At 39.3% G+C, this 13,149-nt stretch overlaps 2 protein-coding genes across 3 annotated transcripts in view; both read right to left on the reverse strand.

Moving 5' to 3' along the window:
* Positions 1-13,149, reverse strand: part of LOC146374364 (uncharacterized) — a 57,473-nt gene that overhangs the window by 16,275 nt on the left and 28,049 nt on the right. The gene's annotated exons all lie outside the window — the stretch shown is intronic.
* On the reverse strand, positions 5,962-10,182 carry LOC146374367 (uncharacterized). Of its 2 annotated transcripts, XM_084951742.1 has the most exons (3): positions 9,030-10,182; positions 7,764-7,808; positions 5,962-7,671 (listed from the first exon to the last, which is right to left on the reverse strand). In XM_084951742.1, the coding sequence occupies exons 2-3, from the start codon at positions 7,801-7,803 to the stop codon at positions 6,818-6,820; spliced, it is 894 nt and encodes a 297-aa protein (XP_084807868.1). In that variant the 5' UTR covers positions 7,804-7,808; positions 9,030-10,182; the 3' UTR covers positions 5,962-6,817. The 2 variants fall into 2 exon arrangements, with proteins under 2 accessions (XP_084807868.1, XP_084807869.1); XM_084951743.1 differs by lacking the exon at positions 9,030-10,182 and having other exon boundaries at positions 7,764-7,918.

The following is a 13,149-nucleotide window of genomic DNA, read 5'->3' on the forward strand; positions in this document are numbered from 1 at the left end:
CAAGCCGGGAGCGTCGGGGAGCCCAGTGACGAGGAGACCCGCTCGGTGGAGCAACAGGTGGCCTCCTTCCTCCAAAGCAAGGGGATAGAGATGGACCTGGAGCACGTAGAAGCATGTCACCCACTGCCCAGGAGGAGTGACAGACCGCCGGCCGTCATTATGAGATTCGTCAATCGGAAGAACAAGGTCGCACTGCTGAAACAAGGACGCAAACTGAAAGGCACGGACGTTTTCATTAATGAGCATCTGACACGAAAAAACGCAGACATCGCGAGGAAGGCAAGGCAACTGAAGAAGAACGGTAAAATACAACATACATGGGTAACAAACTGCAAGATTTTCATTAAGCTAAACGGGACACCAGAAGAGGCAAAAGTACTGATAGTGAGGAACATGGAGGATCTGGACAAGTACAACTGACACTAATGTATCGAGGCAATATATAACTCTAATGACAATCAAATGATAAATACACCAACATCTCTAATTACACCAGGAAATGACATGGACACGTTGAAATCAATTCTCCAACAGAAAGTAATTGATCTAGATTGTGAATATAAGGAGCATAATATAATAGACCCAGAAATAGATTCTGAAAGTAATTTTCTTTCTTCTTTTGTTAAAAATTGTAATTATTTCACACAGGAACAATATGAAAAAAAAATCAACGTAGACGGGAAGCTCTCATTAATTCACTTTAACAACAGAAGTATGTACTCTAATTTTGATTTCATTAAGGACTACTTGCAACAATTTTCTCGCCCCTTCAGTGTTATAGCCATCACTGAAACTTGGTTCAATGTCGATAAAGGAATAGATTTCTGTTTGAATGGATATGATTTAAAATACATGAATAGATTAAATAAGGCGGGCGGCGGGGTTGCTATATATGTTCATAACTCTATAAAATATAATGTTGTAACAACTATGTCTATGGCTATTGATGGAATTTTGGAATGTTTGACTATTGAGATCATGAATGAAAAAAAGAGAAATGTTATAATAAGTTGCATATATCGGACACCCAGTTCAAGTATTGACACCTTTTATGAATGGATAGAAAAAATGTTTGCTTCGGTGAACCAAAAATTACTATTCATCTGTGGTGATTTTAATATTGATTTGCTAAACCCAACAAGGTTAAAAGCCATTGATGACTTTACTGACACGATGTACAGCTTATCACTATATCCAACAATAACAAAGCCAAGCAGAATAACATCATATAGCGCCACTATTATTGACAACATTTTTACTAATGTCATGGATTTCCAAATTAATAGTGGCCTGCTTGTCTGTGACATAACTGACCACTTACCAGTTTTTACTTTGTGTGACTGTGATTTAAAAAAAATAGATACCAAGATTACGATAGCAAAGCGAACAATAAATGAAGAAGCAATTCATGCCTTCAATTTCGATTTAGCACAACAAGATTGGCGTTCGGTGTATGAAGAGTCAGATGTGGACAAGGCTTATGATAATTTCCTAGATATATTCACTATGTTGTACAATAAACATTGTCCTGTAAATGAACACAAGACAAAGAAAAAAAAGATAAAAAGTCCTTGGTTCACAAAAGGAATTATCAATGCTTGCAAAAAGAAAAACAATCTGTATAAACAGTTCATCAAAGTAAAAACAAAAGAAGTGGAACAAAGATATAAAGCATATAGAAATAAATTGACTGATATTATAAGAACGAGTAAACAACTTTATTATAGAAGAAGATTATATGAAAATAAAAACAATATAAAAGGAACTTGGGATGTGTTAAATAACTTAATTAAACAAGGATCTTCTGGAACATCATATCCTGAATGTTTCATTGATGCAAATGGTGAAAATCATAACATGAGTAACATTGTAGATGGGTTCAATAAATTTTTTATAAATGTTGGCCCTGAACTAGCAGCGGACATCCCGTGTCAAAAAAATGAAAATATCAGTAATATAAAATCAAATCCCTCTTCACTGTTCCTCTCAGCTACAAATGAGCAAGAAGTAATAAATATCACATTAAAATGTAAAAGTAAGTCTTCAATGGATTATCATGACATAAATATGTCTGTAGTTAAACAGGTTATTCTGAATATTGCTAGTCCCTTAACATATGTCTGTAATTTATCATTTCAGTCCGGTTGTTTTCCAAAAAAAATGAAAATTGCGAAGGTAATACCACTATACAAAAGTAATGACAAACACAGTTTTACCAATTATAGGCCTATTTCTCTACTGCCTCAATTCTCAAAAATTTTAGAAAAACTTTTTAATTCAAGATTAGAAAAATTCCTTGAAAAACATCAAATAATAAATGTTGGTCAGTATGGTTTCAGAACGCAAAGAACCACTTCAATGGCGATAATTGAGGCAGTAGAAGAAATTACCAATGCACTGGATAAAAATAAATATGCAGTTGGTATTTTTGTTGATCTCAAAAAGGCCTTCGACACAATCAATCACTCAATTTTATTGGATAAATTGGAAAGATATGGTATTCGAGGGAAAGCTGGTAACTGGTTAAAAAGTTACCTAACGGGTCGGGAACAATATGTTAGCATAGGGCATTACCACTCAGAGAAACTTGGTATTACATGTGGTGTTCCCCAAGGGTCAGTGTTGGGACCAAAACTTTTCAATGTATACATAAATGATATTTTTGATGTTTCTCAAAAACTTAAACTCATACTGTTCGCAGATGACACAAACATATTTTTCAGTAGCGATGATTATACTGATCTTGTAATGACCGTAAACAGGGAGCTAAAATTAATAAAAAAATGGATGGACATAAATAAATTATCATTAAATATAAATAAAACTAAAGCAATGTTTTTCGGTAATTTAAAATATAATATAGAATTACCAATTATCATTGAAGGTGTACCAATTGATAATGTGAGTGAAGACAAATTTTTGGGAGTCGTAATTGATAACAAAATTTCATGGAAACCCCACGTCAGACACATAAAAACCAAAATTTCCAGAAGCCTCGCAGTTTTGAACAAAGTGAAACCATACCTTGATAAAGATGCACTTCGTACTCTGTACTGTACCCTGGTTCTTCCATATCTTACATATTGTGTGGAAGTGTGGGGAAACACATATAAAAATACAACTAATCCATTAGTCACAGTACAGAAACGAGCACTGCGTATTATTCACAAGGCTGGTTATCTAGATCATACTCACAAACTCTTTCTTCAGGCAAAGTTACTTAAATTCCAGGATCTGGTTAATTACAATACATCCATAATCTTATACAAAGCCTTTAATAAACTTCTACCTACAAATTTACAAATTCTATTTGAAATTCGAGAAAGGGTTTATAATGTGAGAGGCTTCGGGGAATTCAAATTACCCAGAACTCGAACAACCCGTAAAGGTTTTTGTGTGTCTGTATGTGGTGTGAAAATCTGGAACAGTCTGAGTTTACAACTGAAACAATGCAAAAATATTCATAGATTTAAATTCCTCTACAAACAGTTGGTCTGGTCACAGTATACTCAATGATGGTTTTAGTGTGCTCTGTAATGTCTGTTCTCTTACCATTGCTGGTAAGGATTCCCAAAAAAAAAAAAAAAAGTGTGTGCGTATGTATGTACATGTGTGTGTAGATATATATGTATATATATGTATGTGTGTTTGTCACTATGTAATTATTATTGCCTGTTACCTGTGGTAACGCAATTTATAATTATTATATATTCTGTATTTAGTTATGATGGTTCTAATTGTTGTTGCGAGCTGCCGTTGAGATGCTTGCATGTGCCCGGGGCTGTTGATGGTTTGTTTGGTTGTAACGATGGGCGTAGCTGTGGGAAGCTTATTGTTTTTTGTTGATGAGTGAGTATAGGGGTGGGATTTAATAAGTTTTCTTCGTCCCACTCCTTTTCAGGTAATTTTTGTTTTTTGTTTTGTGCACTTTATGTTCAATATATGTATTTTGTTGTGCCTGAAATGAATAAAGAAAAGAAAAAAAATCATTTTTGCTTCTAATTACATAATTAAGGTGTAATTACATCTTCCAACAAATTGATACATAAACGTATCATTTATCTACTAAAAATACATAGGAGCTGGCGTCATGTTGTGGAAGCTGCCATCCTGCCCCACCATCATACACTGGCTGAGATGGGCATCGCTGCTCCGCCTTTTCATGTTTTCTGTAAGTGGATTTATACATTACTTTGAATTTAAAGATGTCAAATGGCTCTTTCACCCTACATATGACCATTTCACATTCGTACTATATATTTTGGTGATCTCTTTCTCAGTATGTTTTTCTTCTTATGGAAATAAGCTAAGATTAAACCGGTTAATGTTAGGCTCCAGTGTCCTAAAAAAATCACACCTTTCCCCTGATAAACAAATTGATTGGATTCTCACATTGTGTGGGAATTGATTATCAATTACAACTTCAATGAGCCACTTCAAAGAAAGTTTCACCCGCGTGGGCAGCAACAGAAAGTCCAGATGTGGAAACAGAAGGTTTCCACATTAAAATATCGATATTTTAATCATTTTGGGTGAAATTGTAGTTTTTCATTAACAGGAACACAGTGGAAAGAAACTATCATTCAGATTGTCTACATTGGAAAGAACTACTCCCTCTTCCGCCTTTTATAGTCATGTGTGAAATACGGCTGTATAAATGTGTGGCAGCCTGTGGCGTGCGCACTCACAACAATGGCTGAGCGTAACTGGAGTCATGTGCGCACGTATTTTACATCCACAAACAGCCGAGACGTGGTTTGCGATACATGTGGCAGGAAAGTGAGGTGTTGTGGCAACACCACTAACCTTGTCAAACACCTCAAAGTAAATCATATCACAGAATATGACGAGCTTATGTTGAGGCAAACTGAAGAGGAGGAGAAGGACGGGTGCTGCTAGGGTGAGACAGACGTCTCTCAGGGAGTCCTTTAGTGCTGCAGGCAGGCAAGGTGTTCACATAGCGCACAACTTCAGGTTTTTATTTCTATATGATGAATTCTGCATTATTAAGTGATAAGAACAAGTAATCTGATGTCCTGTAATGATTACGACGCTATAATTTGAGATACAATAAAAGAGTAAAGTTTTTGTACAAAGTATCGGATCAGTATCGTCGATACCACCCTGAATTTTACTTGGTATCGGATCGGAAAGGAAATCAGTGGTATCGCACATCACTAGTGATCAAACGTCAGGCCAAGCTGGAACTGATTCCTGTCTTCTGTGACTTCTACAACACTGTCCAATAGAGACACATGAATGAAATGCAGCGTCATTAAAAACACTGATGATCTTTATTTAAAAATGTAATATATTTACATCTGAATAAACTTTTAGGCATTACGCTGACGGACGGATGGACGGACCATGAATGCTTTCTCATCCTTCTTGTCATGCAGCATGGAAGTGTCTGAGGGGCTTTTCCACTTGGAATCGGGATACTGTGTCCACACTTCAGAGGTGGAGTTTCCAGCATCTCACCTGGGCCTCATCTGCAAACAATCAGCAGGAGGGCTTCTTAAACCAGCGCTGCCTGCTACTCCTCGCCAGTTTGTTCTGCCATCTCCAGTGGTAACTAGGCTTCCCCTCTGCTCCAGTTCTGGCGTGCTCCTTCCCTGTGTTTAACCTTGTTTTCCCTGTGTTTAGGTCTCCTCTGCCAACATACTCATCCTACCCTCAAACTCCCTTACCCGTCCAGCAACTTCTTCTCCCTCTGTTGCAGAATTCCCGTTGGATTGTTCCCATCAGGAGCCAGGTGTTCAGTCTCTCGATAGCTTTTCCTCTGGTTCCTGCTCTCTGCTGACACTCCTAGCTCGAGCCACGTTCTCCATTCCCTCTCTTTAAACAAAGTCTCATAAATAGTTTAACCATGTGCATTGAATCTGCATTTGGGTCTAAGCTTTCTATGGAGGGAAGAAATCATCACAGCGACATCTATTCAATTTTCAATTCAATTTTATTTAAAGAGCGCCAAATGACAGCAACAGTCAGCTGAAGGCGCTTTATATTGTAAGATATACTTACAAAGAAAACCCCAACAATCATATGACCCCCTATGAGCAAGCACTTTGGCGACAGTGGGAAGGAAAAACTCCCTTTTAACAGGAAGAAACCTCCAGCAGAACCAGGCTCAGGGAGGGGCGGCCATCTGCTGCGACCGGTTGGGGAGGGGCAGGGAAAATAGTATAAAGACGTGGAAGAGAGACAGAGGTTAATAACAAGTACCATTCAGTGCAGAGAGGTCTATTAAACATAGTGGGTGAAGAAGAAACACCCAGTGCATCATGGGAATCCCCCGGCAGCCTAATGCTGGGCATACACTGTGCGATTTTTGGCCCATTTTGAGCCGATTTTTCAGTCGTGCGACCGTTTTGGGGATCGTCCCGAGTTTGGCCTTGATCGTGTGTCGTGCGTCGTCTACATAACGAGGGTAACGGGGTAACGAGAAGCGATTAAAACCTCACGACCAGCTCCCGATCATCAATCGGGAGCTGGTCGTAAGAAATCGTAAGAAAATCAAACCTGTCGTCCTGAGGGTGTCACCGCAGCGTCTCACACCGCGCACGCGCAAACGCAGAAATGAGAGCGAAAAGACGGAGTAGAACGGCGGCGCGGCGTGTGATCTGGACACAAGCGATGGAGGCACAAACTTCTCACCCCTGCGAGTCAATCGTACAGTTTGAGCAGGAGCTGAATAACGCGACTGAAAGAAATCGCACAGTGTATGCCCAGCTTATTGCAGCATGGAGGATTCAGGGTCACCTGAGTAGGCCATCAGCCTACTAAAAGGATACTGAAGAAACCCGTCGAAGTAGTCTTAGTCTTCATCGCTGCTGCTGCTGGACTCATCTGAACACCTCCGAAGTTTGCAAACAGGCAAGTATTCCTCTTCTTCCTCAAAGTCCTCTCGGGAACGCTTCCTCGAGCCTCCAGCTTCATGGTTGTCAAGCTCTTCTTGTGCATCTTCAAAAAGTCCATCACTGCTGCTCTCAGAGTGGTCGTACACAGTTGAGCTGGTCCCCGAATCAGAGTTTGCAAGCCTGGATTTTTTGCTATTACGCTCTTCTTCGTCTACGTCTTCCTCTCTGGACCTTTTCGTGGATCCACCAGGCTGCGGTTCTTCTTCTGTTACCTGCTGATTGATGTCCTCATCGGCAATATTACCAACATGAGGACAGCCCTCGCTATCAGTGTCAGAAGCAGAGAAGAAGTCAGAGTCATCGTCGCTCCATCTGATTCTTTTGTTGGGTTCCAAATCTTCCTCATCCATCTCTCTAGACCTCCTCCTGGAAACACTTGGCTGAGGGTCCTCTTCTGGGATGTACTGGAGAACATCCACACGGTCTTCAAATGCCTCCTCATTTTCAATGCCAACAACAACCACAGCATTATGATCCTCGTGCTGTTCATTGTTGTCAGCATTGGCATTATTGTCCCTCACATTAATATTTTGAGCGTTGACATTGTTGTCATTGTGATCGTCATTGTAATCGTCGTCATCGTCACCGTAGAGGTCATCATATTGTTCCAGTACTGAAGCTATTAGCTCATGCAGAAACCAACGAATGTCACGGAGAGCGAGATACAGATTGTTCACGAAGCCTCCATTAACTGGTTCATTAGCAGGTTCCTGATCTCCATGTGCAAACCTTTGTGGGTTACCCTGTTGGCCTGCAAGATCATTAAATCTTTTAATTAACATCCATAACTATCTGCTGAAAATCTGTTTTTCATCAATTTCAAGACTGAGTACATGTGCTTACCGTTTTGGTTATTTTGTGGTCCATCTCCACTTCCACTCATTTTGACTACAAGGAACACAAAACAACAATGATCAGTAAACCTCAACTAAGAATGTTCAGAGAATTTGCTTTTTTTGTGATGACTTTAGGCTGCGTCCGAACGTACACGGCTATGTTTGAAAACGCACGTTTTCCTTTTTCGTTTAAAAAAAAAAAAAATCCAGTCCACATGTGCAGTTTTGAAAAAATATCTCCTTCCACATCTAAACGCTAAAAACAAAGTGAAACGCTGTCAAGAACACGCCAAATCTTAACCGTGTAGAAATGTTGGCCAATCAGAAGTCTAGAAGCCTGGGTGGGAAAACCTCACAAAACCTTACGTACTTCTGAGAAGTTTTTGTCTTTTTCTGGAAAAGCAGCTAATTTTGTGTTACTTTCACGTGCCTTCATCGTTTCAAATGTTAATAACTAAAGACAGCTTTTTGGCTGGAACAGATTCACAACTTTGGAATGGACAAAATGCATACAGCATACATAAATGTAATCTTTTTAAATTACATTTATTCCAAACCGACATCAGGATTTGGGTTGTGAGAGCGTCTGTGTTGAATGTAGAAGCCACGTCTGATGCCTCTGTGTTTCTAAATGGAGGCACAGTAACTGTGTGTGTATATGTAAGTGTGTAAAAACTGCAGATACTAAGATTAACAGACACAGTATGTTGTCTACATCCGCCATTGTAGAAACTGATCTCATGTAAACACTAACGTGGCCACAGCGTGACGTCAACAGCGGCGCACACTTTTGACATTGCCTGAGTAAATGTCCGTTTTCCTCGTCCACACCTAAACACAAAAACGTCGTTTTCAAAAATCTCACCTTTCAGTGACTCAATCTGCTGTTTAGGTGTGGAAGAAAGGCCCAAATGCAGAGACAAAGCTGCGCTTTCAAACATGTGGACGCAGCCTCAGTTTCTCAGAAATTCTAATAGTTTGTTTGAGAACAAAACTTAAGTCTTCTCTATTTTCCTAAATGAACAAAATAATCTCAGAAATAATCGTGTTAAAAAGAGCTTCTGTCACTCTAAGATATGATTAAGAACATTTTCTAATTTATGTACATTTGTTTTCCTGAATAATAGATCCACATCATCCTCTCTATGATGGAAAATATAGTCTAGTCTTGCACAATGTAAAGTACATAAATACTGTCCTGGCAGGCAGGAAAATCAGGCTTTATATATTTAAGTAAATGATCTTAAGTTTATAAACTGAAATTTGAGCTTACTTTAGTTCTTGGTAAATTACAGAGCAGTTAATCCTCAGGGAAACGTGGAAATGTCACTAAATAGTGGTCTGCTTTCATACGGTTGCAGTGTCTCTTCAGTTTTGTGTTCATATGCTGATGTTTTCATTCAAAACCTGCTTAAATGCTGTGATGTCACTTTAGCAGCAAAGACTGCGGAATGTGCAGAGATTCTTTTTACATCAAGTTGTTTGCTCAGAGTTTGATATCTTTTAAATGGAGACAAAACAAAACAGACAGAAGTGAATCTAAAAGACTAAAGCAGTCAATGTGTTATTATTTTTATTTATTCTAATAGTTCCTGTAAAGTTCTACTCTAAGAGATTCATCTCGGCCTTCATGCAGGATTAAAGCTCAATAATGAGGACACACACACAAAATATAAAACATTTCTTTATGATTGTTAGGCAAAGTTATCAAACATATATCCACTAATATGGTCTCATTCTTGCTCTGCTCCCTAATTTTTCCCTGGAGGCATCGCTATGGCAACAAAACAACAAGCTGTTTCCAGAGCTTAATATTTAACACGTCTTTGTTATAAACTTTATTTGTACAAATCTGTGATGTCGATGTGCACAACGTGGGATTTAGACCTCGGAGGGTTAATCAACAAATCACGAAAAATTAGCTTTAAATTTGTGTTCATGACGGTGCAGATTTCTGACATTTTGTGTACTTTAAGCATTTAACAATTTGATTGTTTTCTAATAAAAACTGTGTGAAACTCAAGTTAGACCTGTGTTTGTAAATGAACCGCCCCATGTTGTGTAGCTTTCTGGATTTTATACTTATTGGGCTACATATTAATTTACTATACAGGCTATACAGTAGATAAAATCTAAACTCACATGTTTTATGTAAGTAAATTGTTTAATCATGTGGGCTACAGACAGTAATCAAGTTATGGACTATATTGATATGAGAAACGTGCATACTTACTGCATTTGAATCATTTTAACCATATGTAACCACCTGCGTGTCATGGTCCCGGGACTTCTACCTGGTTTTTTGTGTGTCTTGTATTGTTGTTGTTTGATGTCAGTTTTAGGGTCCCTCGGTTGTTCTGTTAAGATGTTGCTTATTTGATTTCCCCTCGTGACTTTACCCCCTGTGTGTCCCCTCTGTGTGTCTGCCAGTCCCCATGCCTCGTTTCTCCTCCTTGTGTTTTATTCCATGTTTTCCCAGCCCGCTATGTCTGTGTTCTCTTCCAATCTGGTCTGCGTCTCTGTGTGCTTCCTGTTTTACTTTGATAGTCTCCCGTCAGTGTTGTGTTACTCCTGCCGCCGTGTCTCGTTATGATTATCAGTGTCACCTGTGTTCCCCGTGAGCTCCCACTTCCCTCGTTAACCCTCTGTGTATTTGTGTCCGCGTCTCCTACATTTCCTACATAATAGAGCTATAATAAATGTGTGTTTGGGTTTTTTAAGGTACAGAAATCAGCTGCTAAAATAATTGTTTTGACTTTTGGTGTTGGGAATGCTTTACGGTCTGTTCTGTAGGAACGCTGAATTAATATATTGACTGTCTGGCCCCTTCTGGCTATTTAATAGTTGCTGAAGGAGATTTTGTTCATCCCCAGCTGATCTCATCCATATTTATATAAAATCTAGCATACTCCACACCACACAAAGTCAGAAGCCAGTTAAAATCTGTACGTGGTACCTGAGGCGGTGCTGCACTGACCAGTTGTTTCTGGCTATTTGCTGGTTCAGCCTGCCTATCACTGCAACTCTTGGCTCTTATTGGTCAGGCTGACGGCATGCTCACTCAACACAATATGAAACAGAGGACAACAATAGAAACATTAGTGCTGTTAGTCTGCTGCACTATAGCTACAGCGGTATGAAAACTGCCTTTTCATTGTCACTCACTCACTAGTTTTCACCTTCCCAGTTTATCACCCTCTATTTTCAGCATACACCCTATGTAGCACTATATGGTGTGTGTGTGTGTGTACAGAGAGGCAGCCAGGTTCATAATGGATATGAGGAAGTGTTTTTTTTTTTTTTAAAAAAAGGAGCCACATTCAGGTAAAAGTGTAAAATCAAACGATCCATCAATAAAGGATAATGTTGGATCAGTGTTTCAATACTTATATCCTTTATTAGATGTACATGTGTTTTGGTTATTTGCGTTTTGGTTAAAAGGAAACTGAGAGAGGACTTTTTTATTAGTGATCTTAATAGTATTTTTTAATCTAATTGAGAGAGTGACTTGGGGTTAATGTCTTGCCCAAGGACAGTTAGCATGCAGTCTGGAGCAGCCAGGGATCGACCCAAAAACCATCTGATTAGTAGATGACCTGCTCCACCTCCTGAGCCACAGCCGCCCCTTTTAGAGGTAAAGAATGATTTAGAAAGTAAGTACAGTAATTTTTTGAGGCGATTTGATTAAAGTAATCAAAGCAAGACGGCCGCTCACAGCTCGGAGCCGTTCAGCCGGTAATATTCAAACTTTTCAAACTTCTCCGAGAAACAGACCTCGCCCAGCAGGCCTGAGTTTGCTGCTTTCTGGAAGCTCTTCTGAGTAAACCCACAGACTATTATACTCTGGCTTTACAGCTTTAAGAAACAACAGACAGTTAATCTTCATATTCAAGAAATTAGCTTTAGCAAAAATTAGCATTAGCTACTAGCAGCTGCTAGCTCGCCAGTTAAAATAAAAGAAGAAAGGACCCCTGGACTGGAATGGCTGGTTAAGATAAATATTTTATTGGAGTCTCACGAGTAACACAAACTAAAGACAGTATGCCACCCAAGAAAGGCCCAACACCAGAGGAGGTCGAGGATATAAAAACCTCCCTCGGAGCACTGTGCGGAGACGTGGCCGCAGTCAGGGCGCAGCAGGAGCTGCTTCTGGGGCTTTTGGAGGAGGTAAAACAGCTACGCCTCCAAAATGTTGAGAAGGACAGACGAATTATGGATCTTGAGCGGCGGGTGGATGAGCTGGAGCAGTACACCCGTACGAACGACGTGGTCATTAGCGGTATAAAAATCAAGCCGGGAGCGTCGGGGAGCCCAGTGACGAGGAGACCCGCTCGGTGGAGCAACAGGTGGCCTCCTTCCTCCAAAGCAAGGGGATAGAGATGGACCTGGAGCACGTAGAAGCATGTCACCCACTGCCCAGGAGGAGTGACAGACCGCCGGCCGTCATTATGAGATTCGTCAATCGGAAGAACAAGGTCGCACTGCTGAAACAAGGACGCAAACTGAAAGGCACGGACGTTTTCATTAATGAGCATCTGACACGAAAAAACGCAGACATCGCGAGGAAGGCAAGGCAACTGAAGAAGAACGGTAAAATACAACATACATGGGTAACAAACTGCAAGATTTTCATTAAGCTAAACGGGACACCAGAAGAGGCAAAAGTACTGATAGTGAGGAACATGGAGGATCTGGACAAGTACAACTGACACTAATGTATCGAGGCAATATATAACTCTAATGACAATCAAATGATAAATACACCAACATCTCTAATTACACCAGGAAATGACATGGACACGTTGAAATCAATTCTCCAACAGAAAGTAATTGATCTAGATTGTGAATATAAGGAGCATAATATAATAGACCCAGAAATAGATTCTGAAAGTAATTTTCTTTCTTCTTTTGTTAAAAATTGTAATTATTTCACACAGGAACAATATGAAAAAAAAATCAACCTAGACGGGAAGCTCTCATTAATTCACTTTAACAGCAGAAGTATGTACTCTAATTTTGATTTCATTAAGGACTACTTGCAACAATTTTCTCGCCCCTTCAGTGTTATAGCCATCACTGAAACTTGGTTCAATGTCGATAAAGGAATAGATTTCTGTTTGAATGGATATGATTTAAAATACATGAATAGATTAAATAAGGCGGGCGGCGGGGTTGCTATATATGTTCATAACTCTATAAAATATAATGTTGTAACAACTATGTCTATGGCTATTGATGGAATTTTGGAATGTTTGACTATTGAGATCATGAATGAAAAAAAGAGAAATGTTATAATAAGTTGCATATATCGGACACCCAGTTCAAGTATTGACACCTTTTATGAATGGATAGAAAAAATGTTTGCTTCGGTGAACCAAAAATTACTATTCATC

Source organism: Perissodus microlepis, chromosome 14, assembly GCF_051167445.1.
Source record: "Perissodus microlepis isolate ML-2025 ecotype Zambia chromosome 14, ASM5116744v1, whole genome shotgun sequence".
Taxonomy (NCBI): Eukaryota; Metazoa; Chordata; class Actinopteri; order Cichliformes; family Cichlidae; genus Perissodus; species Perissodus microlepis.

What these genes read in the sequence shown, in the direction of transcription:
- LOC146374367 (XM_084951742.1), bottom strand. Translation starts at nt 7,803, where the DNA reads ATGAGTGGAAGTGGAGATGGACCACAAAATAACCAAAACG. An exon ending in ACCACAAAATAACCAAAACG is followed by an intron (nt 7,672 to 7,763) that starts GTAAGCACATGT and finishes ATGATCTTGCAG; the next exon opens with GCCAACAGGGTAACCCACAA.